This window comes from Pomacea canaliculata, linkage group LG9, assembly GCF_003073045.1.
Source record: "Pomacea canaliculata isolate SZHN2017 linkage group LG9, ASM307304v1, whole genome shotgun sequence".
Taxonomy (NCBI): Eukaryota; Metazoa; Mollusca; class Gastropoda; order Architaenioglossa; family Ampullariidae; genus Pomacea; species Pomacea canaliculata.
Genome location: NC_037598.1, coordinates 22,275,388 through 22,289,300, shown reverse-complemented (window position 1 = coordinate 22,289,300; position 13,913 = coordinate 22,275,388). Strand labels below are relative to the sequence as shown.

The following is a 13,913-nucleotide window of genomic DNA, read 5'->3' as shown; positions in this document are numbered from 1 at the left end:
ATGAAGACGAGTCATGAAATTGTTAGCAGCTATCGTTCAACGAATTATATCCTATTCATGCTCGTCAACCTTGCACAGCAGCAGAACGTAAATGACATGAAACGTTCAGAGCGATTTTCAGAACTCTAACTGTTAGTAAATCGTTTGAATTACTTTACTTAGAGACATCTGTAATTTTTTGACATTAGTGCGCTAGGAAGAGCAACTGATGTCTGTGATTTGTTAGCACTGAGAATAGACGTTCTGACGTCTCTCCCAATATTTTGTTCACCCTTTCTTTTAAAGTATACGTTGTATTATAATAAACTAAACTATCATTAACTAACGCAGTATGATGGTGCCTCATGCTGTAGTTTATTAACAGGTTTATGAAAAGTTAAACATTGCTTGGATGTTGAAGGTTCTGAAAATTTCAAGAGCATCGGAAACAACATTGTTTTACTATGCAATAGAAATAGCTTTTCATTTTTTTTTTTTCAAATTTCTGATTGAAACGTATTGAACATTTTTCAGTGGCTACTGATGGTGACAGAAGTTTTGTAACAAAGATTTTCCTCGCCATAAAGATCCGGAAGGAAAACCAGTATTTATCATGCCGTTCATGAAAGGACAGTCACCGGTGCGGTACACTCTACGTTACCTGGAACAAGGAAAGTTGATGCTCAAGAACAATGTTCGCATTATTACGGTGAACTACAACACAGGTCATAAACCAAGCAGAGGAGCTTAGTGAGTCAAACTAATAGGTCATCTGTATTATTCATACATATGCGGAACATATGCTTTGATGGACTGGTGCAATCAACACTATTTTACTCCTCACTTTTACTCCTAACTGTGTGTTAAATGTCTGTATGGGTATGTGAGCAAAGACAAATTTCTGCCCTGGGTCTCCTGGGCAGACAATAAAGTCTGTTTTGATTTTGATTTTGAACATTAAAATTACTAAACAAAAGAAAAATGCCAAGGAAAGATTAAGCATTTCATAAATAACCACAGCTTTGATAGTGTATTTAAAAGCTTTAATTTAAATTGTCATAGGTGTGGATGCCTATGCTGTCAACAAATATTCATTTTGCAGTTGTGGCAAGGAGTCTTATGGCTTCATGCAGTGAGATGAACACTATCACAAACCACATAATAGCCTTAAAGAACTTTTTTCTCGGTCACAGCAACTTGTTCAAATAAAGACAAAGACTTCAGAATGTTGTATTTTGTTGAGAAGTTTGTAGACAAATTCAAGGCAACTAAACTATTTTTTTAAAATTATTATGAAGCATTGGTTTCTTGTCACCTGTTGGCATGAGTAAACATTAAGATCATCAGCTAGAAAGTCTTCAGCTTGTCAGAAGCATTTTTAATGATGTTTATTTTGCATGTCCTAAGTATTTTAAGCCCAGTTTGGATGCCTTGAAAAACCAATGTAGCTAGCTGGAAAGACATGCATGTTGTATATACTTAATTTTAAGGTCATCATGCCTACGTTGCTTTACATCATTGCATCATCAGACTTAGTACCCAGCATTCTTTTTAATACACTGTTGGTCTTAATATTTACTCCAGTTCTCTCTTGTCTGTACAGTGACTTTGTCTTCTGGCATCTACCTCAGCTGCAGTTCAAAAATCCAGATGTCCAGTTTCTGGTCTTCAAAAATATGACACCATCACCCTTCCTTAGAGTGTACTTTGGTGAGATTAAGAGTAAAGCTGTTTTGCTGGTAGAAATAATAATAATGAAGACTGTTTATAGAATGTTGTTCCTTAATGCCTCACAGCACTTTACAGCGTTCTTCATTATCTAACAATCAAGCACATGAGCACCCACAGGGTGTCAGTGGAACAAGTGTGTCTTGAGCTGATGCTAAAATGCTGACAATAATGTGTGCCTCAGCTGGGAGGAAGGTGATGTTCAGACAGCCTTGTCTCACCAAAAGGCTAAGTAATGCGAGGGACAGCTGTTTTCTAAAAGATAAAAAAGTTAAAGAGGAGTTCATGATTAATCATTGACTGGATAGTTCATCAGTTTTTTACATCCAGAAATATGAAAGCATGTAGGCGAATGATGTGTAGACCCATGTACATTTATTCTGAACCATCATATAACATAAGACTAGTTTAATACATATAAAATTTATTTTATATTTCTGTTTACAGATAATGGAAAAAGCATCCTTTCACAGCTAGACTTGCAGACCAAAGATGAAATTTACCAGCATTTTAAAAGCATCTTCTGCAAAACAGAGTAAGTGATTGTGTTTATGTGTGTGTGTGAGACAAATCTGCATGGGTGAGGGTTAAGTATGGATAGCTATACATGCCTTGAGATTGCAGATTTGTGTGGGCTTTGTGTTGCACAAGGCTGTATCTCTACATTTTGTGTGTGTGTGTACATCATACTGTATTTCCATCCTTTCAATATCAGATGGCTACTAAAAGCAGTATTTAAAAATAGTTTGGTTTTTTTTCATCTCTAGTGATCAGATGCAGCAAGAGGCTTATGTGAAGGAACAAAAGACCAACCCTGCAAACTTTGGGATAGGCTTTCCAGTAGAATGCATTTGTACAATTGCTGGCCAGGCACCCTGTACAGCCTTTGTTGCACCTCCAAAGGAACAGCGAGGCAAATACAAGTATATGGGAAAAGATGTAGAAGAGGAATAGCCGTCATTGATCAACTTGTCAAGAATAACTACTGTATGGACGAAGACTTTGCTTTTCATGCATACACATGTAGACCAAATGAGACGCATTAAGCTTATTCAAAAAGTTTGATTTTATTCTAAGCTTAGAAACGTCATTGCAACCTGTGAATAGCAGAATCATTTTGACTTCACTGCACTTACACCAGTTACATGACAGGATAGCATTGTTTTACTTTTAGCAGTTTGTTTGAATGTGTCTGTACAACAAGGACAGGCAGAAAAAGATATGTGTGTGTGTGTGCATGAATCCTCACATATGGAACATGAGCATTTGTCAGTTAATAAAACAGAATACATGAGATGCTGTACATGGACTTTGATTTTATATTTACATTTATAGATCAGAGATGCCTATACTGTATTTTTTCATTTAAGTACTTCTGGTCATTGACTAGGCCATGGCACAGTTTATTGCACAAAAATGAAACTGGCACTGTGCAGAATAATCATTTATCTGCAAAGTTTTTTTTTTTTTACTGATGGTCAGAGGAAATGTGATCACAAAAGGCCATAAGAACATTCTAATCATGTTTTTGTGCACACATACATAATGATTCTGGACTGTTGATAATACATGCTGTTGTCAACCAGAACTGACATTACCTTAACATTAATACAGCCATTCCTAAAACCGTAAAGGTCATCCCTTAACCTTTTTCAGGTTGTTAGGGACTGAAGCAAAGAGAGATTAGAGTCAAAAACCAAATGACATACTAAATAAATAAAAAATTACTGATGGCTGACATGCCATTAAATGACCACCCCCTCATATAGTTCAGCATAAAAAGGAGTTTTTATCAAGGAAATGTATAATCATTTTAAAGCAAAAAAAGCCATTCATTGCAGAACACTGAGGATGTTGCTTGTAGTATTAACAACCAGCACTGTACAGCGCACCCTCTTGGCATTAAAGTTTTCTGTAAGCTATTTGTAACACTCATTTAGGAAACAAGCAGTTAGTACAAACAATGTCTTCAAATAATTCTGTTTTTAAACTGAAAAGCTGAAGATGCTAACAATGGGACTGTTATTCCAACCAAGATATGTTAAAAAAGAGCTAATAATGTATTTACTTTGATACTTTTTACCTTAAATTGAATCTGTCAGTATCTTTTAAATAAAACATTTCGTAAGACTGCTATAGCGTCATTTGTAAATGTAAAATAAACATGCTGAATAATTAAACGACTTCCCTATTGCAATATCCCATGAATTTTCAGTTTCAATTATTTTTCATATGCAGATAAACTTCATCAAAACTTCTATCATTTTCCATACAAGAAAACACAACTATCAACATGATATACATTTCTTGATTATGAAGTTGAAAAAAAGATAAACTGAAGTTCAACAAAAAGATTTCTACAATAAAAGAGCCACAAGCCTTCTTATGTGATGAATTGAGCATGACTACAAAAACTGGTACATGCACACAGTAAGCAGTAAACACATTTTATTTCCCATGCAAGATCCAATCCTATGTATGATTTTAAAGCTCAGATAGCTATCCACTCTAAAGCATTAGGTTAACTCAGAAATGCACGATCCCATCAAAAGTATACCTTTAAAATATTTTAACAGTACTAGGCTGAAGTCCAAGCACAAAACGAGCAAAATGAACAATATGAATGTTGCCTCTTTACATGGTAGCCAACCAACTGAACAATGATTTAAATCTGAGGTATGAAAAGAGAAGGCATCAGACTGACATTTACACTAAGTTGTAGAAATAGATGCTGAATATTGCCTGCTAATTCAGCTATTTCATTAGCTAAGCTAAAAATTAATATTCGTTGCTCTGCAGAAACAGGTATCAGCCCTTTTTTCCATTTACTCGATGTCCAAGCAATATTAACACACTTGCCTTGGCCATCATTGAGGGTACACAACAATGCTTCAGCCTGTACTAGACTGTAAAATAGTACTCAGTGTGTTACACTTAATGTACTTCAAAAGGCTTTTGGAAGGCAAATGTCCAGCAGACATTGCAGGCTCAGATATGTTTACTGATTAATTCCCACCCTTCCTGTACTCAAAACCCTTCCTCCTGAACTCTTTCTCTTCATGTGGTTTGTTTACAGGGCCAGCTGCTTTGCCATGATAGCGCTTAGCTACTGGCTCTGTGTAAAAAAACCCAATATTCTTTACCTTGTAAACAAATAAAATTCTATCAAGAAAAGACAAAGATGAGTTGCATGTGAGAAAGTAAATGTTAATTGATTGTATTTCCTCAGTTCCAACTGATTGTGCCTGTAATGTAAAACTTTCATAAATGTGGCAATGAGGTTATACATTTGCTAAAAACAAAAGCTGATGTCAAGAAGTGGATGAGAAGGTATGTACTGCTACAGACAGAAGTCAACAACAGGTCATTAACTGTTATCAACAAAAATTTCAAGTTTTCAGACACTTTGGGGAGAAGAAAAAGAAGAAATCTATTTCAGCATATGCTGGGTTACTGGCCATGTTATAATAAAAAGGAAAAACAGCCTTTGATCTTTAAACAACCAACGGCTTGCTCACACTGACTTTCATTTTCACCATTGACATCAGACACTTAGCTAATCAAATGCTTAATTGATGCTATAAAATACCCATCTGCAAAACAGGTCTTACAAAATTCAGCAATGCCAAGCAGCCTAGACCCACTGTTCCCCATTCACAGGCACCTTTGGATCTGGGGAATCAATGCAGATATATAATTCCCACACATTCTGTTCACAAGCCTTGGCCTCATTTACCAAAAGTGGGATTTTCTTACTGAAAATGCAAATAGCTACACACAGCCAAGATACTAAAAGTAACAGAGGTCACTTGTTAAGTGCATTTCCTCTCAGATAAGGGCACTCGATGCACTTAAACATGGTTCAGACCATGCTGCATACAATACACTTACACATAAACATGCAAGCAATACAGCCACCAAAGATTGTCAAGAAGATTTACAAACATTGTCAAGAAGATTTACAGGTTGGAAACTGTGATTAGACTGCATTTCCATTCAAATTCTTTGTTATTAACAAGATGAAAGCATATCAATTAACCATATTTGCCAATTATTTTTAAACTACGCAGTATATGATGCAAGAAGCTATTTTGAAAGTTTAGGAAGTTTCTGTGCAGCTCCATCCAGCTGTGAGTGTGGCAAGTAACGTCAATCACTCATTTGATCAGAAGACTCATCAACAAAACACACAGATCTTTAGACCTGTTATTTCTGAAATCTAAGCAACAGAAAATGTAGTGAGTAAGCAGATGGTCCGTAGATCAGAAAAAGTGAAAAACAATTTCCATTTGGTTTTGTCAACTCACAGGTGGAAATAAATGCAGGTGGAATGCAGCGGATGTCACTAACCTTGAACAAGCTTACACACAAGTATCATTAAGTACACATTATAAACAACACATACATGTCATTTACACATGTACATTATCAACACATACACATCACCTTCAGAGGTGTTTTACAGCAGGGTTTACCATTCCTTTTACTGCTTCATGTTCCACACGTTTTAGGATAAGGTAGTACTTAGGAACAAAAGAGAATAATGATGTTGCTTCATTAAGATTAATACAGTCAATGAAAACTAAATATCTGGCAGGAAATCATGAGAGAATTAAAAGCCACATTTGAAGTTGTGTTTCTCTCTTTGAGTATAAATGTGTTCATGTCTGAAAGATTAAGCCAGCATTGCAAGGAGTGGTGAAGACGAGCAGTAGGAAACCAAACATACTAAATGTTTTAGCCATTATCTGCATGCAACAAAAGGTCAATGCTGAAAATAAGATAAAAGTCTGTAATACTAGGACAGATCCCCTTGTGCCTGCCTCTGACGTGTAAACTCCAGCTGAAGTTCCCGCAAATTTTGTTCCAGCATGGTCACCTCATCCATGCGCTGGGCCTGTTTGGCTTGCCGGATATATCCCCGGATAATCTCAATCTGCTGCAGCATAGGGTCATTTATACGACTTGCATGCTCTATTTCACCCTCTGGTTTCCAGCCCTTGCCCAGGCTACCATTAGAAGCTGTGGATTCTTGCCTGCGATGGCCCTGCGACTTGACACCTGATGCCTCTGATCTACAGCCACTGGCTTCTGCAGATGAAGCCTGTTCTCGCTGCTGACGCTCTCTTTCCTGTGCTTCCATTGCCGCCTATTACAAAATTATGTGACAGCCTCTTTGTAAATTTACCATTATCAAAATAGCAACTTTTGTTTCAATACAAAGTAAAAACACTGTCCATCAAGAAAAGGCATGCTTCTTTGAAGTCTGGTAATCCAAAATCAGCCTCACCCTCGAACGAAAGGTTTCTTTTGATCCTTTTATGAAGGCTTCTACTTAAAAGTACAAAAAAATAATAATATTCTTTTCAAAGGATAAAAAAGTCAACTACCTGTCGCTCTGCTGCAATCTTGCGCTGAATCTCTGCCTTTCTCACTTCCTGCAGTCGTTTCACCTCATCTTCTGAAAGCAAATTCTGCAAACCCATCAGATTCTCTTGCATGAAGTTGCTGGCATACATACGTATGGCTTTTTGCAGGTACACTTGCTTTGGGTTGGGTTGTGGATCAGTGTCGAGTCCAAACAATAGTATTCTCTTGCTTTAAAAAAAAAAAAAAAAAAATTCCAGGTAAATTTTACACCAGATTTAAATGGTTACTAATTCATACAATTTACCAAGCTTTATGTGGCTGTGGATGAACATTGTAATAATATTCTTATGCTGCAAAAATAGTAATAACATTTCTAGGAATAATATTGCCAGATTATTCACACTTTATGAACAGGCCACACTAAGCAGGTGTCTACCTCACAAATACACATTGCTCTTTAGCTAGAAAGATAAAAAAAACTAGGACATAGGCTAGAAGCAGTTGCATGCCTCTCTTGGTGCACCTGAAAGCCCCCCCAAAAAAAGTCAAAGGCACTACTTCCAAGTAAAATAACAGTTTTTACAATAAGAAATTAAAAATTAAAAAATTTACAGATGTATTTTCATACCTCAAGGGACAAAAATTACCCACCACAGTACTTCAGAACCAACTCACGCAGCCATAAGATCATCAACTTATTTAACAATTAAAGTTCAACATTCCCCACAGCCAAGGTCACTAAACACCACACTTTCATGATTGGCTGACATATGACCAGCATGCTTACTCTCTAATAATGTTACTGGCAATGCTGATCTTGATTAAAAGTGTTCCACACTATTTTCTCACCATTCTTTCAAATTTCTTTGAAATGTAGCAAACCTTGAGATAAAAAGTTGTAAGCAGCTGAAGTATGGAAATAAAGAGGAAAACATAAAGATATTAAATAACATCCCAAAGATGCTAATTTTATACTGACCTTAACTGATCAATAGCTTCATACAATTTAACAAGTTTTGTGCGTAGTATCTGAGCATCTCTATAACTGTGAACTGCTTCTCCCTGGCTGCACATAAAACAGATAAGAGAAAATTCATGTTCTTCAAACAACTTATAATTCTGGTCAAACATAACAAAAACAAAGTCAGGCTATGGAATTATATAAGCAAATTATTCACCAAATAATCAGCTTCCATCAGCTTGGAAAAAAATTAGCCTTTACAGACTATTTTTTTTAGTCAAAGGGAGGAAACTGTCTTGTCTTCATAGCATAAACCATGAGTAACATACTAATGACAAAATACAGTGAAAAACAGAACAGGATGGAGAGAAAAAAAAAATGACCAAAAAATATTTATAATTCAATTATAGGATGCAGTAATGGCAGATACATTTTGGTAAATGGCAATGGCAAAGTAAACTGATCAGATGTGAAGTACTTTGTAAAAGAATCACTGAAGATTGATACAATGCACAGGACTTACCTTAAGGAGTCCACCATAGGCAAATACTGAGGAAGAATATTTTCTGCTTCTTCAATACACATTTTCATTTTCTAGAACAAAGCAAACACACTGTTTTAGCTTCTAAATGATGGAATCTAATGGCACACGTAAAAAAAGTAAAAACTGAAAAATAAATGAACTACAGACATCATGCAATTTTCAGCCCTATGCTCCACTGGGGGTGATTAGGAATAATAATAAGAAGAAGACATCATGCAAAAGTTAAAAAAAAATACAGGAGTTTGTGAAAAGTGGCTATAAGAACCAAAATATCTAATTCCAATTATTCTAAAATGTCTCAACAAATGCTATAATTTTTTTTTTAAGTATATTTACCCCTGACCTGGATAATTATTGGAATGACATATTTACAACATAAAGGCTAAACTTCTATTATCCAAAGGAGGTAGGTGAGGGTATTTATTGGGCTAGAAAGAAGCATTCAGTGAAGCACGACCACTAGTGTAGCGCACATAGTGGATCTCCTCCCTTGGACAGAACAATTCTTTCCCGCCATAGGATAGATGTTTTAACTTTAATGACAATGTCTTATTTTCAAAGCATAATGGCCCTCTTAACTCAATCACCAAGTCATTTCTTGACCACTAAACACATATTGGCTTAGTCACAATTCTACTTGAAAGCAATCTCTTTCAGCTCTCTAAAATGAGCATGTCACAGGCTTTCTTATCAGCAGCTTGTCACAGGATTTCAAACCTACAGCAACCCTCAGATCAGTCCTCAGGTAAAAGGCTTCAACTGCACTGTTGACAAAACTTCAACTGCTGGACTGTCTTACAGAAACCAACCATAAAGTTAAAACTTACTAGGTGCATTGTATTAAATTACCTCATACAGCTGAACAATGGGAGGTTTGGTGTTCCGAAGTTCAGTCATGCTGTCTCGTCGCTCAAGTAGCTGCCGACAATCAGCACATATTCTCATGTGGGGTTCCCCCTCTGTACTCATAAGAGAGTTAAGGCTTGTATTACTGCCACTACGTTTCAGAAATCCTTCACCCTCAAAACAGAAAGCAGGGTTGACCAATTTTTCTGCAAGTGAAAAATTTGAAAAATGTGGTTCAGTCAGTACCCATTAAGAATCATGAACTACAAGTTAAATGTAAAAATAACAGTAAGAGAGCTGTGACAACGTCTTTGCAAGTTAGATAATAGTGACAAAGGATAATGTTACACAACCATATAAAATGCTACATCAGCACTCAACCACAATCTATTCTGGAAGGATGGTCAGATGTTGAACACTTAAGAGTGCCCAGCATATTTTTCCTTTAAGACATAATGTAAAGTATTTAGCTAGTTCTGGCAACCACCAAAATCATTTTAGAGTATGGCATATGTAAATAAATGGATTTGTTTCTAGTTTTTCCACATTAATCCCAATTATTGCATCCATACCAACAATAACCTCTCCATCTTTTCCATTATTTGAGACCTTCACTTTCTTGCTGCTTTTATGGCCTCTATATGTTTCAATATTGTTGATATTGTCAATTTAACTATGTCATATTGAATGGCTCATTCTGACATGCTTACCATTTTTATACTTGGCAGTAAGTTTTTTTCCCTTTTCAATTTTTATTGTTTTCCTCCTTCCTTCGCTTTTAACACTAGAACGTTTCTGGGGTGTCATGATGAGTATGGTCTATGTATGTATACATATTTTTTTAAAAAGCCATGAAGTCATGAAGACAGTACCAAGACAGGTCTTTGCTGCTTGAAATCAATGCCTACAGTGATACTTTCCCTTTTTTTTCACCCCGAAGTGTCATGGGTAAGCATGGCATCTCACAGGTTTTAGTACGATGGCCGAGTGCCAAGCGAATGGTCAAAAATGAAAATAGAGCTTCTAAAAATATTGGTCAAAGACCAAAATGTTACAGCAAGTTGAATGCCAAGGTACCATGTCATTACTCTTATGAAGAGATTTATTCTAGATTTATAGAGTTTTATTCTACAAACATACCATTCACCCACAGTCTACTCACGTGCAAATGATAATGTTAAAAATTGGGAACACCGATCACAAATAATGCCCCCACACAAACGGCAGTGGTGACGTCGTGTCATCAAGCCAAATGATCTTGCGCATCTCAAGCAAGCTGGAACTTCTCGATCAGGAATCCATCGTACTACTGACATTTCAAATGCTGAAACAGATTTGTAGCACTACTACATTCCTCCAAAACTCTGCCATCAACTTTCCTAAATAAATTAAAAACTACCATAAGCAACATCATCATCAACCCACAACTCTTCAACAAGTCTTAATCAGGCTTAACAGGTATGTGGGTATGTGCATATAGGAATATACAGGAAATGTGTTTATGTTACAGCAGACATTATAAAATGTTACAAACCATTATATTCTGCACCTCTCCTCATAAAGTAACTAGTAAAAATGGCTTTTTAAAAAACAATTAAATTATTTTGGACATTTTTTTTGTTCACCTTCTGTTTAATCTTCTGAAATGAGTAGCTCTTTGTTATTACCTTTTCTTCTTTTGGGTTCTGTGGGTGCATCAGGATTCAACAACTTGTCCAAGCGAATAAGCAATTTATTGGTCTCCACTACAAAATGGTCAACACGAGCCCCACGTATGGACTTGAAAAAATCTAAATGGCTTTGACTAGCCCCTAGTGAAGAGCACATAAGAAAAGCATGTATCAGGTTCAGTGTGTGGAAGTTCATGTTAGCAAGTCAACATTTCTTCTACACCTATGCTGCACTTCAGACACTTTTTTAATTCTGCTCATGTGACAAATACAGAATGCTTGGATTGACAAAGTCTGGAAACTTTTTGAGTTAACTTAAAAGGTCTGGGGCTAGTTGCACAACATGTTTCTAAAACTTAAAACTGTTCTAAAGAAACAAATATTTTTCAAAAATAGATCCTATGCCATTTAGATGTGCTTCACAGATGCAGACAAACAAAAAATTAATAATAATAAGAGAGCACTTTCATTGTGCAGCATCACAACCAAAACAGGTCATACTCTGCTACACTAACAATAATAAAGAAATAAAACTAAAATCACTGGCTAATAAAAATGCACAAAAATGCTCGGCCATGGGTTAAAGAATACAGCAAAACCTCAGTTTTCATTGACTTCTGTTATCATCAGTTTTGGTTTTTGATGTTTTTCCCATTAAAAATTTGTCTTGGTTTTCATCAGTTGCCTCGGATTTCGTCGGCATGCCCGTGTGACTTCACTGCTAATTTTTTTAAAACAATGGGCTATAAAACTGAATATATAAATAGATTTAGAGCCTAAAATTTGAAATGCATTGTGCAATAAGCCCCTGGCTAAATTTCTTGATATTTTATCAAGCCGATACAGTAAAACCTCTTTACAGAAATCTTCCCAATTACAACCTCCTTTTTAATTACAACCCTAAAATTTTTCACAGACATAATTTGTTATATAAATATCATCTCTATTATGACTACCTCTACAACCAACTTACAACCAACAGTTTGTGTTCTATCAGGACTTCTTTTTTTCTTTTTTCTTTTTTTTTGAAAAAGTTTCATGTTGAAAAAAAAAATTAAGTACATTTTTAAATAGACTGCTTCTGGCCAGCCGCTTCTTTAATTACATGATTTTCTGCAGAAATGATGTAAAATGAACACACTTTGAAAAAGACTACTTGTTCTATAGGTCACTTGTCATTTTAACTCAAACCATATCGGTTCAGTCATAGCTGCCATATTGTCTAAACACCGAAAGTCAAATCCATTCAAGCAAAAACGATTAGTAGATCTCTGATGACAGGGTTAAATGCTAACGTCAAATATTATTAACAGAACCAAACATTGTTCAAACAGAAGCAGACTGGTTGATCTCCCAACTATCACCCAAGTTACAACCCTATTTTGGTAGATTTTAATGAGTCTTAATAGGGAGTTTCTAGTGTATCAACATTTTGTCAGGTGCTAAGCTGATAGTTAATGAGATAATCGATACCAAGAATATACTAAATCGAGACTGAGTTTATGAATTTAAAAAAAATTATCTACAGTAGTACACACTTACCAAAATCCTGAGGCTCCCACCATGATGAATCATAGCCTGACAATCCTTGACTATAATTAGTGACATCCCCACCACTGGAAGAATTCTGCTCTATGAATGGGTTGGTATCTTTGTCACCCATAATCTTTTTCTTGGCCTTGTCAAAAAATCCTTTACAACAAATAAATAGCTGCATAATTCTATCTTCCATGGAATTTGCCAAAATGCAAAACAAATCAAAGGTACAATCAGCGGATTATTGTTTAAAAAATCATGTAAGAATTTTTAACATTGACTTCCTGTTTTCCTGCTAATCAGCAACCGGCATACATACCCTTGAGCTGCTGGAAAACTGCCTTGTCTTCAGAGGTGTGAGCATCTTCAAAGTGATGCTGCAGTAGTGTGACTGTTCCAAAGTCTTTCATACACATAGGGCACAAAAACCCTTCAATAATTTCTGTAGTGGTAGCCATTTTGTTGAAAATATCACAAATCTGGCTGCTTCAATTTCTGAAAATTTAATATGCATAACCAATGTATTATTTAGTCTTCTAATCCTAACGTTGCTGTAAGATACTAACGTTACAGTAAGTTTTGTAGTTTTCTTTGAAACTAGAGTTTCAGAATGGCATATCGAAAAACATTTGTTAATCAGGTTGAAAATGTAAAAACAAAAATTCTCGGTTTAACTTTACTTCCCTGGCCCTGCATGTGTTGCTACATTTGATGGTAAATTAGTTGTCATTGGCGTGGATGGTGGGCGTAGGTGGTCACTGTGTAGATGCAGCAGCTCCTAAGTGTGGGAGACACGTCCTATTTTTCCCCCGTAGTGTAACAAATATACGTAAGCTGATTATTTTTTTTAACGAAAACTTCGATACAGATTTTAAAATAAGAACCTACGATAGAGCATTAGTTAAGCGCACTATGCCCATGTCCACACCATTGACAATATTGGTGCAGAGACACTTTACTGTCTCTGGTAGGTGTTAGACATGTAGGTATGATTGTCGTCTGCTGTATTTTCGCAAGTGCCACAGAAGTACATATTCACATTGATCACCAAACAGCTCCTAACTCTAGAACTTATACAAAGACTCAGACTGAATAAACATTCCAAAAAGGAAAGACGGATCGGTAAACTGCATACATAGTGACGAACATTAAATCATCTCTTTTGGCAGTAAACGGAAGTCGCATTCAAGGGTAAAACGACATAACAATAAAAAAAATTAAAGCAAATTGTCTTAATCTGAATATCTTTTTACTTGATATTTTGTGCACTAATTCTGCT

General features: G+C 35.9%; 2 protein-coding genes across 5 annotated transcripts; one reads left to right on the top strand and one right to left on the bottom strand.

The window, feature by feature from the left end:
* The first annotated feature begins 31 nt into the window (after positions 1 to 31).
* LOC112571825 (probable 28S ribosomal protein S25, mitochondrial) lies at positions 32 to 3,003 on the top strand. The gene is made up of 5 exons (XM_025251136.1): positions 32 to 131; positions 514 to 729; positions 1,583 to 1,689; positions 2,155 to 2,242; positions 2,475 to 3,003. Exons 2-5 carry the CDS (start codon positions 593 to 595, stop codon positions 2,659 to 2,661), a joined length of 519 nt encoding a protein of 172 aa, XP_025106921.1. The 5' UTR covers positions 32 to 131; positions 514 to 592; the 3' UTR covers positions 2,662 to 3,003.
* LOC112571824 (rabenosyn-5-like) lies at positions 2,759 to 13,811 on the bottom strand. 4 transcript variants are annotated; one of them, XM_025251131.1, is made up of 10 exons: positions 13,523 to 13,811; positions 12,954 to 13,129; positions 12,641 to 12,790; positions 11,096 to 11,239; positions 10,591 to 10,752; positions 9,432 to 9,634; positions 8,562 to 8,632; positions 8,057 to 8,143; positions 7,098 to 7,305; positions 2,759 to 6,856 (listed from the first exon to the last, which is right to left on the bottom strand). In XM_025251131.1, the coding sequence occupies exons 2-10, from the start codon at positions 13,090 to 13,092 to the stop codon at positions 6,506 to 6,508; spliced, it is 1,515 nt and encodes a 504-aa protein (XP_025106916.1). In that variant the 5' UTR covers positions 13,093 to 13,129; positions 13,523 to 13,811; the 3' UTR covers positions 2,759 to 6,505. The 4 variants fall into 4 exon arrangements, with proteins under 4 accessions (XP_025106916.1, XP_025106917.1, XP_025106919.1 ...); XM_025251132.1 differs by having other exon boundaries at positions 13,563 to 13,811; XM_025251134.1 differs by having other exon boundaries at positions 13,770 to 13,808.
* Positions 13,812 to 13,913: the final 102 nt, after the last annotated feature.

Coding starts and splice junctions, on each gene's coding strand:
- LOC112571824 (XM_025251131.1), bottom strand. CDS start 13,092: ATGGCTACCACTACAGAAATTATTGAAGGGTTTTTGTGCCCTATGTGT. Junction 10,753..11,095: donor AGAACCCAAAAGAAGAAAAG/GTAATAACAAAG, acceptor AATCTGTTTCAG/CATTTGAAATGTCAGTAGTA. Junction 7,306..8,056: donor GAAGCTATTGATCAGTTAAG/GTCAGTATAAAA, acceptor TTTTTTTTAAAG/CAAGAGAATACTATTGTTTG.
- LOC112571825 (XM_025251136.1), top strand. CDS start 593: ATGCCGTTCATGAAAGGACAGTCACCGGTGCGGTACACTCTACGTTAC. Junction 1,690..2,154: donor CTTCCTTAGAGTGTACTTTG/GTGAGATTAAGA, acceptor TTCTGTTTACAG/ATAATGGAAAAAGCATCCTT. Junction 2,243..2,474: donor AGCATCTTCTGCAAAACAGA/GTAAGTGATTGT, acceptor TTTCATCTCTAG/TGATCAGATGCAGCAAGAGG.